The 16,275-nt window shown below is 37.0% G+C and overlaps 1 protein-coding gene across 2 annotated transcripts in view; it reads left to right on the top strand.

Moving 5' to 3' along the window:
• NOX4 (NADPH oxidase 4) overlaps positions 1–16,275 on the top strand; it is a 161,007-nt gene that overhangs the window by 26,609 nt on the left and 118,123 nt on the right. For both annotated transcript variants that reach the window (XM_070425837.1, XM_070425838.1), the window contains 3 exons: positions 3,614–3,711; positions 7,122–7,149; positions 14,445–14,517. In XM_070425837.1, the coding sequence (XP_070281938.1) occupies positions 3,614–3,711; positions 7,122–7,149; positions 14,445–14,517 (199 nt within the window). The remainder of the gene's footprint in view (positions 1–3,613; positions 3,712–7,121; positions 7,150–14,444; positions 14,518–16,275) is intronic.

Genomic DNA, 16,275 nt, shown 5'->3' with positions numbered 1-16,275 from the left:
AGTATTTCTATAATATTTTAAAATATTTTGGAGCAGAAAGTAATAAATATATGATTTAGTGCATAGACTCTGGAGATGGATTATGTAGGTTTTATCCCCAGCTGCCCTTCTGCCTGGAGAACATGCGTATATGAAGTTCTTAGGGTAGAATTTGTTATAATAGTTTACAGTCTGAGGGATTAATTATCTCAGCGGCATAGCTCCTTCCATTTTCATCTGGTTGTTATTTGTAGAATAGAGCTATTTTGGTGCTAAGGACCTTTGGTCTGGATAGTTATGTAAGGCCATTTTGAACCAGGAGTCTTTGGATACAGCTATTACCAAGATATATTAAACTTTAACCGTTTGAGTCCCAAGCATGCGATTGCGCTGCTTGGTATTTCTCGACATAAAATAAAACAAGCGCTATCACGCTGTTTGGGTCTTTTCGTACTCATTTAGAGAAAGCGCGGTTGCGCTGTTTGGGATTCTTCGACCTTGTTTTTTCAATACCCCCTGGGACTCAAACGAATCGTATGTTTTCTCGACATAAAATCTCAGCAGCGCGATCGCGCTGCTTGGGACTCAAACGGTTAAGCTTTTTAATTATTACCAAGCATTTCTTTACTTTCTCATTCCTGAACATCTGTCTTTCCATTGGTAGTTGCCCCCTTTGGTGGTGAGAGATGGGGAGAGGCTTAGGGATGGGATTAGAACTCCGATGTAGCCGAGTCTGGGGATGGAGCACGCATCAGGAAGAGATGAGGGCCGAGGGTGTGATAAGGGTTAGGGATGGATTAGAGCTAGGGAGGGGGATCATGAAACACTGGCACATTCATAGCTTCATTTATTCTTTGGTTCAGTTGCAGAATAACCACAACTGAGTTGGTGTAGAGTATTGCCATGAATGAGCATGTTTTCCAGGGGGTCTACATTCTGCCCCTGGCTAGTGGTCTGACCTTAGCTAAATTACCTTTCTAACCTTTGTTTTCTTATCTGTAAAACAGGGATGATTCTACTTACCTCACTGTTTTATTGTTAAAATTACATGGAAAATCTATACAAAGTGCCTGGCATAGCTTTCTCCCTGCTGACTAAAATCAGAAGCTCTGAATTCTTTTGACCTAAAAGGCCTTATAAAGAAGGTGAATGTATCTCATATAGCTACCACCTAGAACAGTGATGGCGAACCTATGACATGCGTGTCAGAGGTGACACTCGAACTCATTTTTTTGGTTGATTTTTCTTTGTTAAATGGCATTTAAATATATAAAATAAATATCAAAAATATAAATCTTTGTTTTACTATGGTTGCAAATATCAAAAAATTTCTATATGTGACACGGCACCAGAGTTACGTTAGGGTTTTTCAAAATGCTGACACGCTGAGCTCAAAAGGTTCGCCATCACTGACCTAGAACTTTTACTCAGGAGAACTCAGAAAGAATGGCTATTCCTCAAAGGAAGCCTTTATGCTTTTGACAATTAAGTATGTAGTTAACATATAAATCTTTAATTTTAAATAAAGGGATTTTTTTTTTTTACTATTAATTTCTGAAGTGGTGAAGCTGTAGGAGATAGTTTTGCTTAAATAATGTTTTATACCTTTGCCAAAGTTGAGTCTCACTTAAATGTTCTTTGTTTTATTTCTTTGAAACCTTGCCATTGCTTGTTAACTAATCCACTTCTAGTTCCCTGGTCACTTTTTTTGTTGTTGTTGTTAATCCTCCCTCGAGGATATTTTTCCATTGATTTTCAGAGAGAGTGGAAGGGAGGGGGAAAGACATACAGAGAGAAATATCAATATGAGAGAGATGCATCAATTGGTTGCCTCCCACATGTGCCCCGACTGGGCTGGGGATCGAGCCTGCAACCTAGGCATGTGCTGGGACTGGAATTGAACCTGGGACCCTTCAGTCCACAGGCAAACACTTTATCCACTGAGGTAGGGCCAAACTGGCTAGGGCCCTGGTAAGCTTTTTATGAGACCCTCTTCTCTTCTCTAACTTGATCACTAGAAGGAGCTTATAAATCCTTTAAATAATTTTTAGGTTATTTAGTATTCTAGTCCTCTCTCATTTTGATTGTCTTTGTGAGTAACTCAGAGCTCTTGGCCTATCTATATCTCAAACGTTAGGTTTGAGGGAATTGTAGAGTTTTGTACTTTCTAGGCCATGTCTTATTTTGAATCACTGCCTCCATGTATTTGTGTAAACTATAATGGTTTCCTAAGCAATTTTGAGTCACTTATTAAGTCTCTTATTTCTGTCATTTTTTAAAAACATTCCTCCTCCAAGGATATGTTTTTATAATTTTTAGAGAGAGAAGAAGGGAGAGAGAGAGAGAGAGAGAAACATTGATGTGAGAAACATAGATTAGTTGCCTCCTGTTACGCCCCCAACACGGGGTCAAACCCACAACCTAGGTAGGTGCCTGCTTGAGATTCAAACCTGCAACCTTCTGGTTTACAGGATGACACTCCAACCGACTGAGCCACCAGCCAGAGCAGTAATTCTGTCATTTTATAGAGAAGTAATTCGAGGTGCTCGTATGCCAATACAATAGCCAGGAAGACAGGTTCCCAACTAAATAGCTGTTGTTCTTTATGATGTACTGTTAATTAAAGCCACATTTCACCTATAAGAAAAGGTTAGAAAGGGAGGAGGGCATTGGAGTCATCTAATACACAAGTCACTTACTCCTTCCTTGTCCAACCTCCTCAATATAATTTTCTTTTTTCCCTGGCATGCCAAAATGAATTGGTTTTCACCTCAATTTCCTAACACTTTTATATTTTGTATGAGCTCCAAGTCAGTTGAGCACTCTGTTTATTGTGCCATTGCAGACTGATCATTAAATGGCAATACTCTATACTATCTCAGTCTTGTGGTTGTTCTCCAACTGAGGGGAAGGGAAGGGGAGGGAAAGACAGAAACATCAATGATGAGAGAGAATCATTGATCGGCTGCCTCCTGCACTGTGGGATACTCCACACTGGGGATCGAGCCCGCAACCAGAGCACGTGCCCTGACGGGGAATCCAACCGTGACCTCCTGGTTGACACACAACCACTGAGCCACACTGGCTGGGCATTACCAAACACTTTTGCTATTGGGTCTAGGACATTATGATTTGAATTTGTAGATTGTGAAAAATGTTCACTGGCTAAAAGCCTTTCAGTGAACCTATATTTTAGGTTATATGGCAGTGAAGTGTACAAGATCTATAATAGGTTTGGAGTTAGGGGAGATGTGAAAGGTGTGAAACATCTAAAACATCCAGGAGCTGCTTAAAATCAATAAATAAATGTCCATATTATATTACTTGCCTGTGTGAATGTGTGTGCATGTCATTGCAGTGGAGACTGTCCACAGTGCCATTCCAAGAACCTTGGCTTACAAAGTTTCTTTTATTCTAGCCTTTGGAAATTCAGTTTCTTTACTTGATTTTTAATACTGAAACTGTCTGTAATTAAGATTGCTCGTGTCTTTAAAACCCCCCTTTTAAATTTAAAATTGTATTGCTCATGAAGCGGTCAAAGATTGATCCTGTATTTACTTAGAGGGAAGAACTGACTCCTCTCCATTGACCTGAAAATCAGTCCCACTGACTTGTGCCTGTTGCGATTCCGTAGGTGTGCATGTGGCTGCCCACCTGGTGAATGTCCTCAGTTTCTCAGAGAACTACCGTGAGGATTTCCTTGAACTGAATGTAGCAAGATATCGAGATGAGGTGGGTGGTGTCTGTCTCCTCATTTTTCTTCCACTCGTCATGGTCCTGAGATGACTAATGAGGGAATGCCAGTTTCACAGAAAATGTGTACCTTGCCGCTTCTTTTGAGTGCTCTTAAATGCAGTTGTCAACTTGAGTTTTATTCCTTTTCCATTGGAAATATAGGTAGTCACTATTTCACAGCCTCTTCTGCTGGAAATGGGAGTTGGGAGAGTGTCTGCTTTCTATGATGTGCAGTGTTCAGATGGTTGCCACACAAGCCTGCCTGCTGCCTCCCCACAGCCTTTGTCTAATTCCTGTCATGCAGTGGAGACTGTCCACAGTGCCGTTCCAGGGTAACAGTCCTTCGCTCGGAAACCATGCTTGGGGGAAACAGGGCAGAAAAGCAGGTGGATCATTTGAGGGTCCTGGATAATAAGGACATTATTGAGTTTTAATGACTCAGTCATTTGTTTTCTTTTTTAATCCTCGAAACAGGTGACCTTGAGCTGAATTCTGTAGCAGGCAGTGCCTGTCTTAGGGGTGCCTTTCTCCATGTGCGGCTGCCCATGAAATGAAATCATGTGTGGGAGGGGCCAGGCCAGAGCCTGATGAGCAGCATATGCACAGCCCTGGTTGGATCCTGTTGCTCAGTACTTTCTGTCCTCGGGCAGCCCTTGCTTCATGCCAAGACGGCATTAAAACCCCACTGCTCTGTTTTCCATTTGATCAGAACCCTGCCTGTTATGCTAAGGCTGGTAGTGACTTAATGAGCTATTCCCCATCTCCTCTCACTCTCTCACTCTGTTTACTCTACCACATATCACCAGTTTTAGCTAGATTAATACCGCTCGTATGTTTGACCTCCCTCCCAAATCAAAACAAAAAAAATAACAACAAACATAGAAACAAATCTCAAAACCCAAATCGCAAGCAGCCTTTGATAAATCCTTTGACTATAATAGTGCTTTTGAAGCCACCAGTATGATTTAATTGATCTGGTTTGGGGTCAGGCATTGTTATTTTTTCAAAATGTATTTTTTTTATTGATTTTCAGAGAGGAAGAGAGAGGGAGCGAGAGATGGAAACATCAATGATGAGTGAGAATCATTGATTGGCTGCCTCCTGCATGCCCCCGACTGGGGATCGAGCCTGGGCATGTGCCTTGATCTCCTGGTTCATAGATTGATGGTCAACCACTGAGCCACACCAGCTGGGCAGGCATTGTTATTTTTAGAGAGCTCACTGGGTGATTGCAGTGTGCACCTGGCATTAAAAACCACTGAAAAGTCCAACTTTGTAGCAGGACAATGGAAGCTCTTTCATGTAATGATTTCAGATCAGAGCCATCGCTTCCCCACTTACCACTGCATCCATCCATCCCTCTATCCTCTGCAATTTCCTCTTTTAACTTTGCCTTCTTTGCTTCTCTCTTTTGTTTTTATAATTAGTATGTCTTTAATAACTATACTGCTTATATTACTTTAAAAATGTAATATAATTTTGTTTAATATTTCAATACTTGTAGTCATTAAATTTATTTTTTATTTTAAAAGGGATATATGCTCAGTGTAAAATAGTTTAAAACTATCAAGTATATGAAAAATAAAAGCTTCTCCTCCCAAAATAGCCACAGTTAATTATTTTATGTTTTCTCTTAAGATATTTTAAGTGGTATTTTTTGATCCAGATTTCTCAGCAATTTACTTGTTTCCATAAATATATGTAATGTGACTTGCTATATCAGAAATATATATCTTATTCCCTTCTTATTAACAGGCTATTATATCTTTTTAGCCTTTTCCTTATTCACAGATGTTTAGGTTGATTTCTAGTTTTTCTTATGATCCACTTGCCAATAAATTATTTTTTTTGGCACATTACTGCTAGGCATTTTCATAGAAGTAGCGTTTGGTTTCAAAGGCATACTCATTTTTAATTTTTAATGGACATTGCCAAATTTCCTTTCAAAAAGGCTTCACCAGTTGACACACTTCTACCAAGTTTATCAGAATGCTTATTTCTACACCTCATTTTAAAAAAAACATTTTGCCAAACTGATGGATGAAAAAAGGTAACTAATTTTTTAAATTTGTATTTCTCCTTTCTTTAGTTATTTCCTTCCATTGTCCCTTTTTATCTCTCTTCCCTCTTTTTTTAAAATAAATGTTTTTGAGCACCTTGTAGATAAAGGCAATGTGTGCCAAATAAAGATGAAAAACACACACACATACATTGTATGCATAAATAGATATATTCTTCCATGAATTGTCTTTGAAAAGGATGGGTTTGTGCCCTTCACTGTATTGTTCTTGCTTTGTGTTTCCACTCTGCCTCCTCCAGGTCTTCCTGGACTTGTGACCCATCCTTGAACTTGTGACGGTTGCAAATTCTTGGCCTAGTTGAATCTGCCTCATTTTGTCATCTGTGAAACCATCTCTTACTCTCACATTCCATCTTTCTTCTGTGGCTATATTAATTGTTCCATCTTCTGAGTTTCCATAGCTATTTATTACACTTCATTCAGCTCCTCTTCTATTTTTAGCAGTTGTTTATATATTTGGTTGCTCTATATTACTCTTTAACCAGGTGTAGAAGTCAATTGACCTAAACTGGATGAGGAGCTATTCCTAAGCCAGTGGTCCTTACTCAGTGCCCCTGAAATTGTATCAGACAAAGGCTTCCTACTTTGTATATGCCTGGCCTGATCCCAGACTCATTGGAGGCTTAGGACAGAAATTCACAAGTTGAGCAGTATCAAGCACCATTAGGCTGAAAAAAATAAATTCATAAATTTACTGGGAATTAATCTAAGTTTCCCAGAAGATAGAAAAGCAGTTGACTAAGGTTCATTACACCATGAGATAAGTAGTTTAAATAAAACACAATATTAATGTTTTACATTTCTGAGTAACAGGAAGCTTTTTATCCTCACTACTTTTCACAATATTTGAAACATAAATTCTTAATTAGTAGTCTTTGCACTGAATTTACAGTATACAACCCTTCCTGGATGTTTTACCACTTTTGATTCCCACTGTCTTGACACATTGTTGGTGCAGTTTGATAATCCTGGTATTAATGTTTCCACATTAGAGCCTAAAATATTGAGTTTCAATTTGGTCAAAGAGTGGACTTCAGACCACAGCCCCTGGCTTTTAATTAGCCATCAAGATGAAAGCTTAAGCCCTCTCATTCCTCATCCTCTCATTTTTTCAGATGGATAGACTTCTCTGAGTTGAATTTGCACTTGTTATAATCTCCTTTAGCATCATGAAACCGTTACAAAACTTGAGCCTTACTTCCATTGGGAGAATAGTATTCTAAATGCTTAAATCATGGATCTTTATACCCATCCCAATTCCTTGTAGAATTTGATATTACCAATGTTTTATCTTTCAGTCAAATATTTTCTCCCCCCTTTTTCTCAGGATCCTAGAAAACTTCTCTTCACAAGTGGTAAGTTGTTATTCATTGCTCTTTCTTAAGATTCAGGAAAATTTTTGAAAATAAGCATCATCAAATTGTATGGCAGTTAGATGTATGTTAAAATATAACATATAGATGTTTGCATATCAGAACAAATAGTAGGAGGAGTTCAAGCATAAAGTTGCAATGACAACAGAGGGACAAGGCGAACAGTTGTGGTTAGAATGAAGAGAAAAAGTAAACAAATGCATTTGTTTTTCATATGTTCTCCCAATGAAAGCAATATAATGCCATATGCTTATTGAGTACCTGTTTTCTGCACACTGCTGTGGCAAGTACTGTTAGAGATAATACATGTGGAATAGATTCCTGGCCTCAAGGTGCTGGAAAGGAACACCAAACATTCTGGGTATCATTGTAGCTTTGATAATTCAGTAATTTAGTAGGATATTTTATAATCTTCAAATCCATAAAACAGGAGAAACAGTCATTAAAATCAGTTATTTTTCTTATAATGTGTCCCCTTTTTATTTGTAATTTACTTTTTCTTCTCAAGCATATTGTCCATGAAATCTCAGTCTAGACTGTTAATTTGTTATTCAAAGCACATATGAATACCCAAAAATTTTGCTGTGATGTTAGTAAAATTTATACCAAGATTTTACTCTTTTCAACTTTACATTTATACCGATGAAAGGAGAAAACTGTATTTTGGAGGATTTTTAGCACCTATTTCAGAGATTAGGACTTGTGGGTAGTTGAGATGGTGTATCATAAAGGCTTGGCTGTAACATCCTACTAAAGATCAGAGTTGTATATGGAACTGAGGCATGGCCCTGTCAAATGCATTGTTTTTCTTTTCAATAATTTTATGATGAAAAAGAACAATAAATCAATTGATTTCCCCATCCATATCACAATTATATGGATGTTTAGATTTATAAAATACTAGAGGCCCAGTGCAGGAATTCGTGCACGGGTGAGGTCTGGCCCGCCCACCCCGATGGGAGCCTATCAGGCTGGCAGGGGGTGAGGGTTGCGGGCAGTTGGCGGCTGGTCCTGCCTCCACTCGTGGAGTTGGGGGCCGATTGGGGGCCGGACCAGCTGGGGATGGGTGGGCGATCAGGGCCCAGATCAGGCTCTTTGGCTGCTGCAATGCGTGTCATAGCCACTGGTCGTTCCAGTCGTTCTGGTAATTCCACCATTCTAGTCGCTGGTCTTGTATATATATATTTATATTGTCTCTGGCTTATGATATTTGCTCTTTGCAAAGTATTTCACCTTTTTCTTTTAGGAATGCAGTTTAGTTTTTTTTTTTTTACAATTTTGTTCATTGAAACATGGTTCTTTATTTAAGTCCTAAGAGTTGGATGAGAAATGGAGGGAAGAAAAAGCAGAAAAATAAAACCTTATGTATAAATCAATGTAGTTTTTGGTTCATATGGAATAATGTAAGAGAAATAAATAAAAACTTTGTTTTGAATTTATTTTCTATAGCACACAGCATAGTTGAAGCCTTGGAACATTTGAAATGTTTTTAAATGTTTAGTTTACAAAGATATAAAAAATGTTTTTATATGATAAAAATGTTACATTAAGACACTTAGTATAGTTAATATCTATAATAAAAGGCCAGTGGCCATAATGCTGAAACACCAGAAAGACCAAATGACCGGTCACCAGGAGGTGCATGGAGCATTTCTTGGTCCCTCCCCCGGCCTGCGAGTGCTTGAGGTGGGGAGGCGGGGCTCGCAGCTCATGTGGCAAGGCGGGGCTCGTGGCTTGCGTGGTGAGGTGGGGCTCATAGCTCTCATGGCGCAGTGGCTTGCAGTGGCGAGCTACTCGCACATGGCAGGTCTGGGGTCCCGCCAAAGCGGCGGCTCTGGGTCTTGTGCGATTTCGCACACTGAGCCTCTAGTGCAGGGGTCCTCAAACTTTTTAAACAGGGGGCCAGTTCACTGTCCCTCAGACCATTGGAGGGCCGGACTATAGTTTTAAAAAACACTATGAACAAATTCCTATGCACACTGCACATATCTTATTTTGAAGTAAAAAAACAAAACGGGAACAAATACAATATTTGTATTTGCATGTGGCCTGCAGGCCGTAGTTTGAGGACCCCTGCTCTAGTGTCTATATCAGTGATGGCGAACCTTTTAAGCTCGGCGTGTCAGCATTTTGAAAAACCCTAACTTAACTCTGGTGCCGTGTCACATATAGAAATTTTTTGATATTTGCAACCATAGTAAAACAAAGACTTATATTTTTGATATTTATTTTATATATTTAAATGCCATTTAACAAAGAAAAATCAACCAAAAAAAATGAGTTCGCCTGTCACCTCTGACACACGTGTCATAGGTTCGCTATCACTGGTCTATATAAACAGGTGATCTTTCCACCTATGCATGAAACCCCATCACCTCTGCTCTTTCCCAGAGATTTTCATGAGTGATGTTGGATTAAGTAGAGACGATGCTTAAAAACACAAATTTCCTGGCTCTATCCTAGAGAGTCTGTTGGGCTGGGATCTGGCAATGTGCTTTATTAATCTTCCTATTGACCTTGGGAGCTTCTCTTTTACCCTTATGGAGCATCTCGACAGACCTCTGGAGCATAACTTCTCACTGTCACCTATATTTGCCTACTCTCTTAGCTTACTGTCTTTTTATTACCTGGTCAACTCCTACTCAACCTTTAAGTCTCAGCTGCCTTGCACAAATTCCTCCTGCATTCCACTAGGCAGAGCTGGTCTCTTCTTGATCTGTGTTTCTAAAGATACATAGTAAAAATACTATGTTGTCAAATAATTTATTTCCTTACATATGACTGTCTTTTCCACTTGAACATGAACTTTTCCAGGGTGGGACAGTGCTGTCCCAAGGGCATGCAAGGACCCAGGCATATATTTTTGTGGAGTTTCTGTTAGTGCAAACCACATGCATCACCCAAAATCAGCATGTTAGCATCATTTGGTGTCTCAGTCCACATCATTTAATGAAAGCAAGCCATCCACTTCCCAGGGGTTCAGCTTGGAAAGAGGGGTGGGACCCCTCTAAGCATGAGGCTAGAGCTCCTTTGGCATCTGAATAACCCCACTGAATAGTAGCAGGTAAGAGAACAAGGCAAAATCTAAGGATAGTAATGGGATAGGTGACATTGCTTTCTACAAATAGGCTTAATCTAGTTTTGTTTTACTAATACATCTCTGTCTAAACTGTTTTATAGCTATCTTTGAATTTTGTCAGGCATAACGCCTAGAAAATATTTAGTTCCTGATGAAGAAGTGCATACATGCTTTCAGCTGTTCTAGTGATAAAGAATATTTTTGTATTGATTGACATGTTTCTTGGATTTTAATTTGTTTAATGTTACATAGTCTTTTCTCTCTCTGTCTTTAAAAATTTTCAGTGTAACCTAGGTCTGAGAAATTAAGATTATCTTATAGAAAATAAAGGCAGTGCAAGTGACACAAAATATGGTATAGTTAGACTCACTAAATTAAAAAATATTTAAAATATTGCAATTAAGAATTTAAGAAATAAAATAAATTTAAAAGATTGGATTACTCATTCACTCAAAAATACTTACTACCTATCACCAAATTTGGTAAATGCACAATATCCAATTCCTATTAGAAAAACCCTCATAAACATACAATTTTGGTTCCAGTTATGGTTCTGGTTGGAAAGAATAGGACATTAAATACAAGATAGTATATTTCTGACCATATCTGTGTATAAATGAAAATGATCTCTTAGTTTCTTCTAGAAATGGCAGTACAGTGAAATAATTCATTTAAAGGCTATGAATTAATGGATCTTATATGCATAGATAAAAAGCACTAAAAATAAAATTCATGCATGTCTTTTTCTAAGGAAACGAGTATAGATTTTGCTTCATAACTTGACGGACTCAAAGAGTTCACACTGTACTTCACTTTGGCAAGTGACTTTGCCCAGTGAAGTTAGACTAACCCAATAATTTCCAACCTGTGCTTCCTGACTCTTGGACTATGTGTAGGAATAGAGGCTAATATTCTCAGATTTAGCTAAGCTGTCATTTCAGGCTAGGTTACGGTAACCTTTGATGTACCTCAAAAACACATAAAGCTTAGCTCTCTTTTAGCACATAATGCCCTACTTGCAATTACCTGTGTGTCTCGTCTCCAAGACTAGAATGAAATCTCTTGTAGAGCAGGATTCATTTTTTCTCTGGTACACTATAGATGCCCAGAAAATATTCACTGAAAGAATGAAAGCCACTTGTTTAACTCTACTATTTGATGCATAGGCCTTCTCTACAATATCCTAGATAATTTTTTGGCCAAACTCTGTTTAATTCCAGTGACCAAAAAAAAAAAAAAATCATAATTTCTTAAGATATCACCCCACCCCTTCTTTTGGACCACTCTAATTGCAATATTTTTTTATTGCTAGTTATATGTAATTTTTTCTTCTTCACTGACCTGAAGTCTATTACTTTGTAAATTATAAACTCTGGTATTTTTATACTTCTGGGAGATAGAAAAAAAGATGAATTCTTTGCATAAAATAGATAACTTCATAAGTCTGAGAGAACATTCAAAAGCATTGAATTGATTCTCCCTAGTTTACAGATGAGATTCAGTGAGATCACAGTTTGGCCTAAAAGGACAGTAACAGGGTCATATTGCCAGAATAAATATACCATTGTTCAAGTTGTCTGGGGTTTCTAGTTCATCTTTAAATGACTGAAGTCAACTGTTTTACCCTCTCAGGTCTTTTGAATATATTTTTCACCTTCTGTTATAAAAGAAGTTCTCTAGTTAAATGTTTGAGGAAATATCTGTTCAAATTTAAACTGGTTTCTTGGCTTGAGCACCTCTCAGAGACTTTAAAACACTAATGTGCCCTGTGACTTCTCAAGGAATGGTTTCAAAATCCTTAAGTAATAGATATTAATATCCCAAAGAATTAGTGTTCCAATAATACACTTTGGAAATTATGCCTCTATTCTAAACACACTCAGTTTTTTTCAGGTGTCCTCTTCATGAAGTGATTTGCAAACATTCCATAACTAATCTTGACATGTTTAGAACCACATAGGAAATCTTATATGTAGACACAGCAGACGTTAATAAATCTCTGGAATAATAAAATAACTGGAAAGGCCTTCAGCCACAAATTTCACATTATGGAGCCATCTGGGATTCTATCATTTATTTATTTGTTTGGTCAAATAAGGATCTATTTTAATTACTTGAAGCTAGAAAGACCTCTTTTTTCTTAAAATTTATTGAGTTATAATTGAAGTACATTAAATTATACATATGTAAATTATTCTACTTTATTGGTTTTGACATATGTTTACACTTGTAAAACCATGACCAAAATCAAGGGAACAAATATATCTATTATTCTAAAAAAATTTTGTACCCCTTTATAATGCATCCTGCCCTCTATCCCTCCTAGCAACTAATCTGCTTTCTATCACTAAAGAATGATTTGAATTTTCTCGAATGTTATATAAAAGGAATCATAGAGTTTATGTTCTTTGGGTTTCCTTTTAGGAGGATCTGGCTTTTTTCACTCAGCATAATAGTTTTGTGATTCATCTCTGTCGTTGCGTATATATCAACAATTCATGGTTGTGGCTTTTTTGTGTGTGTGTGTGTGTTTTACCACTGATTACTTTTCCACGTACAGCTAATAATACCACAATTGTTTATCCATTCATCTGTTGATGGAGATTTGAGTTGTTTACAGACCTTAACTATTAAAAATAAAATGGCTGTGAACATTTCTGAACACATCTTTTGTGGATATGTGTTTGTTTCTCTTGGGTAAATATCTTCGGAGTGGGAAGACTGGGCCATTTTGTAGGCATGCTGTTCTTTTTAAGTAGTATTGTTCTGAACTATTAGTCTTTTAGTGTAAACTAGTGTGGTTATCTTACCCCTAAAAAGTAAGTCCTCGCCTGGGGGCGACAGGGAAGTGGATGGGAAAAGGAGTACCCTGGGGAAGAAGTGGAGAAAAGAGATGATTTGGATTAGGCATATCATCAGGGAAAGGCAAGTGTGGTTTGGTTTCCAACTTGTGTATTGGTAAGAGTGGAGGAAAGAGTACTAAGTATTAACCATCCAAAGATTAAATCCCTTATTTCTCATGTGGCCCTCTACATGTAGAAACTTATTTCTACTGAGATTTCTAAATTTTTCAGATTCTAACCCTCTGGAATCCTAATACAGTAATGCACTGTATTGCTCTTACTTTGTACCAAGCTTCTCTGCTTCTGCTACAGTCCACGATGGCCCTTCTGTTTCATAGGTGGTTCCTTGGTAAAGCAGGGAAGTGGGGAGATATCTATACTTTTGGAGACAGAATTGTTTCATTAGCTTTTCTATGAGGATTTAAGATGAAATCTCTCAGGACAGTTAGAAGTTACTGTTGCTTATATGATTTTAAGAGTAAATAAAGGTAATTTATAGACAGGATTATTTGGTAGTAAAAAGATAACACGAGATGAGAATATTTTGGTTTTAGCTCTTTTTGATATAGAATATTGAGCTATTCATTTTAGACATGCTATATGAGCTAACACTGGATTTGTAGGGTAGGGGAGGCTGGGGGAAGGTCAAGGGGGAAAAAAGGAGACAGATGTACTACTCGTTGTAATATTTTAAGCAATTAAAAAAAAGAGGAAAAAAAACTAACATGTTTTCACATTTAAAAATGTTATATCATCAGAAGGACTGATTTCAGCATGTTTTCCTACTAGAAGAAATATTTCTGCAAGTGTTCTGAAAACATCAGCACTGTCATTCTTTTTCTTGAATTCCAATATTTTTTGTTTTACACTTGAAGTTGTGGTTTTTAGGAATCTTTAGGTTTTCTTCATTTTTAAAAATTCATTCTAGATAAGAAGCCTAAAAGAAATTATTTGAAATTAAAATGGAAGGAGCTGCTAGTTACATAAAAGAGGGGAGGAGAGAATAGGAGTTTACTGCCATGATAGGGATAACCAAACTGGTAAGGGTGTTGAATATCAATCCTTTCCCATGTATTAATTACTAGCAGTTAATATAGTAGGTACCTGTAGAATATATGAAAATACAAAAGCAAACCCTCTATTAAAGGTAGAAAGGACTATTTTGTCTTAAGTTCCTTGAAATTGTGCTAATTTAAAAAAGTGCTCTTTTGAGAGAAGATATACAAGGAGATATCTGATTTGAATTGGGCTTCCCAGAGAGCAGCATGATACTTTGGATGTTAAGGCAATGATTTTTGTACTTTTTTTTTCTCAGTATGACTTATGTTAAAATGTATTTATGTACATTTTTATAGTTCCTGGCCTGACAGGCGTCTTTATGGTATTGGTGCTGTTCCTGATGATTACAGCTTCTACATATGCTATCCGGTGAGTGTCAGAGCAACAACCTCAATATTTTTGGGTCAGATTATTTCATTTTCTTCAGATTATCTTCATTTTCATGTGTAGAAAAACTCTTGATTAGCCAGAATGCTTAGCCGGTGCAGTATTCCGATGAATAGACTATTGTGGGTAACAAAGAGTGATGTAAAGACATTTCTATATACATCATTTCCTGTTTTGGAAAAAAGAATCTCTGTTTTAGTCAAATAGTCTAGGTTGGTAAGGAATTGTGTATGGAGACTTTTTAAAACAAAGAAATTTAAGTTCTCCAGGAGCGTTCTTCTGGAGAATCATGTGTCTATGAGACATGGGATTGAATTAAACATGTCTGCACAGGAACATAGCACTTACAGTTTGTTTACAACTCATTTCCTGCTATGAGTTCGTTTTGCTGTAATTTAATGTAATATTCCAAACAAAGCTTAGGAGAAATGGTTAGTTGACATCTGCTAAAATAATCAGAAATATCTGCATTCACAGTATTCTTCTAGTTACGAGATTTTGAGCAATTGCAGACACACATTTTTATGAACACTTTCACATGTTCTTTCTGGTGGATACATCTGTTTTACACAATATTTTACAGTATCTTACATTACTGGTGAAACTTCTTGCTTAAGAAAGCAAAAAGAAGAAACAATATATAATCTTCAAAAATAGTCATTCTAATTATTGAGGTGTGAAATATAATGGAAACACACACACACACACACACACACACACACACACACACTTTGAAAGTAATCGTCCTCCACACCATGCTCAAATGAGTCTATCTTTGCACTTCTGAACACATCTCACAAACGCACACCTTAAAGTCTCACAAGCGAACTCACCAATCAGATTAACACTATACACTTCCTGGTATTATGTCTGTATACTTCATTCTTCCTGCTTTTTCTCACTCATGCCCCATGTTATACATCTAACAAAATCACTCTTTTTCTCCCCTTTTCACACTCCTGATCTCTGTCTTTTCAAGTCTGCATTTTACCAAAATTGGACCATTTTATTATATGTGCTATTTTAAAACTCCTTTTTTCTTAAATCTTGTTATGAGCATTTTTTCTCTTTACTATTGGCACAGCATATTACCATGTAGATATACATTACTCTCCAAGCCCCCTATCTTTGTGTGTTTCAGGTTGATTCCATTTTTTCAGTATTTCAATTGTGAGACAAACACAGTCTCCATAATTCTTTGCATACTTTTTAATTATGTCCTATGGAAAAATTCTTAGAGAGAGAATGGCTGTCAAATGGTAAGCCCATTTTTATGACTTTTTATAAGAATTAAAAATCACCTTACAGAAAGGCACATCCTCTAACAGTGCAGCAGGGTGCCTATTTTGTGGGAGAGATTTAATTTTAGTTAGGTCAATAATTCAAAAACTTACTTTTTCAGTTTTAGGAGCTCTTGAAGAAAAATTAGGGTATCTAACATATTTACTTATAAGATTAAGGATATGTAAATGTTCTATATCTAGAAAAAGAATCCATAATTGAGAGATAGTGTTGTAGAAAGGAATATAAAGATCACTTTCTGTTCTCAAGTGAGCCTTTACGTAAATAATTTGGTGACTGTGTCTTAATTGTTAATGTTTTCATTTGTTTAAAAGAGATTATAAAACTAACTCTGCTTTTCTTCAAGCTTCATTTTGAGAATAATGAAATTCTTAAATGGATCATGGAAATAATCTTTTACTTTTTCTCTTTACTAGTAAGGAAATAAAACATTAGAGA

Source organism: Myotis yumanensis, unplaced genomic scaffold, assembly GCF_028538775.1.
Source record: "Myotis yumanensis isolate MYYU_CA2020_CCGP unplaced genomic scaffold, mMyoYum1.0.hap1 SCAF_10, whole genome shotgun sequence".
NCBI classification, from domain to species: domain Eukaryota; kingdom Metazoa; phylum Chordata; class Mammalia; order Chiroptera; family Vespertilionidae; genus Myotis; species Myotis yumanensis.
The sequence above is the reverse complement of the archived record's forward strand: the minus strand, read 5'-3'. Positions and strand labels throughout refer to the sequence as shown.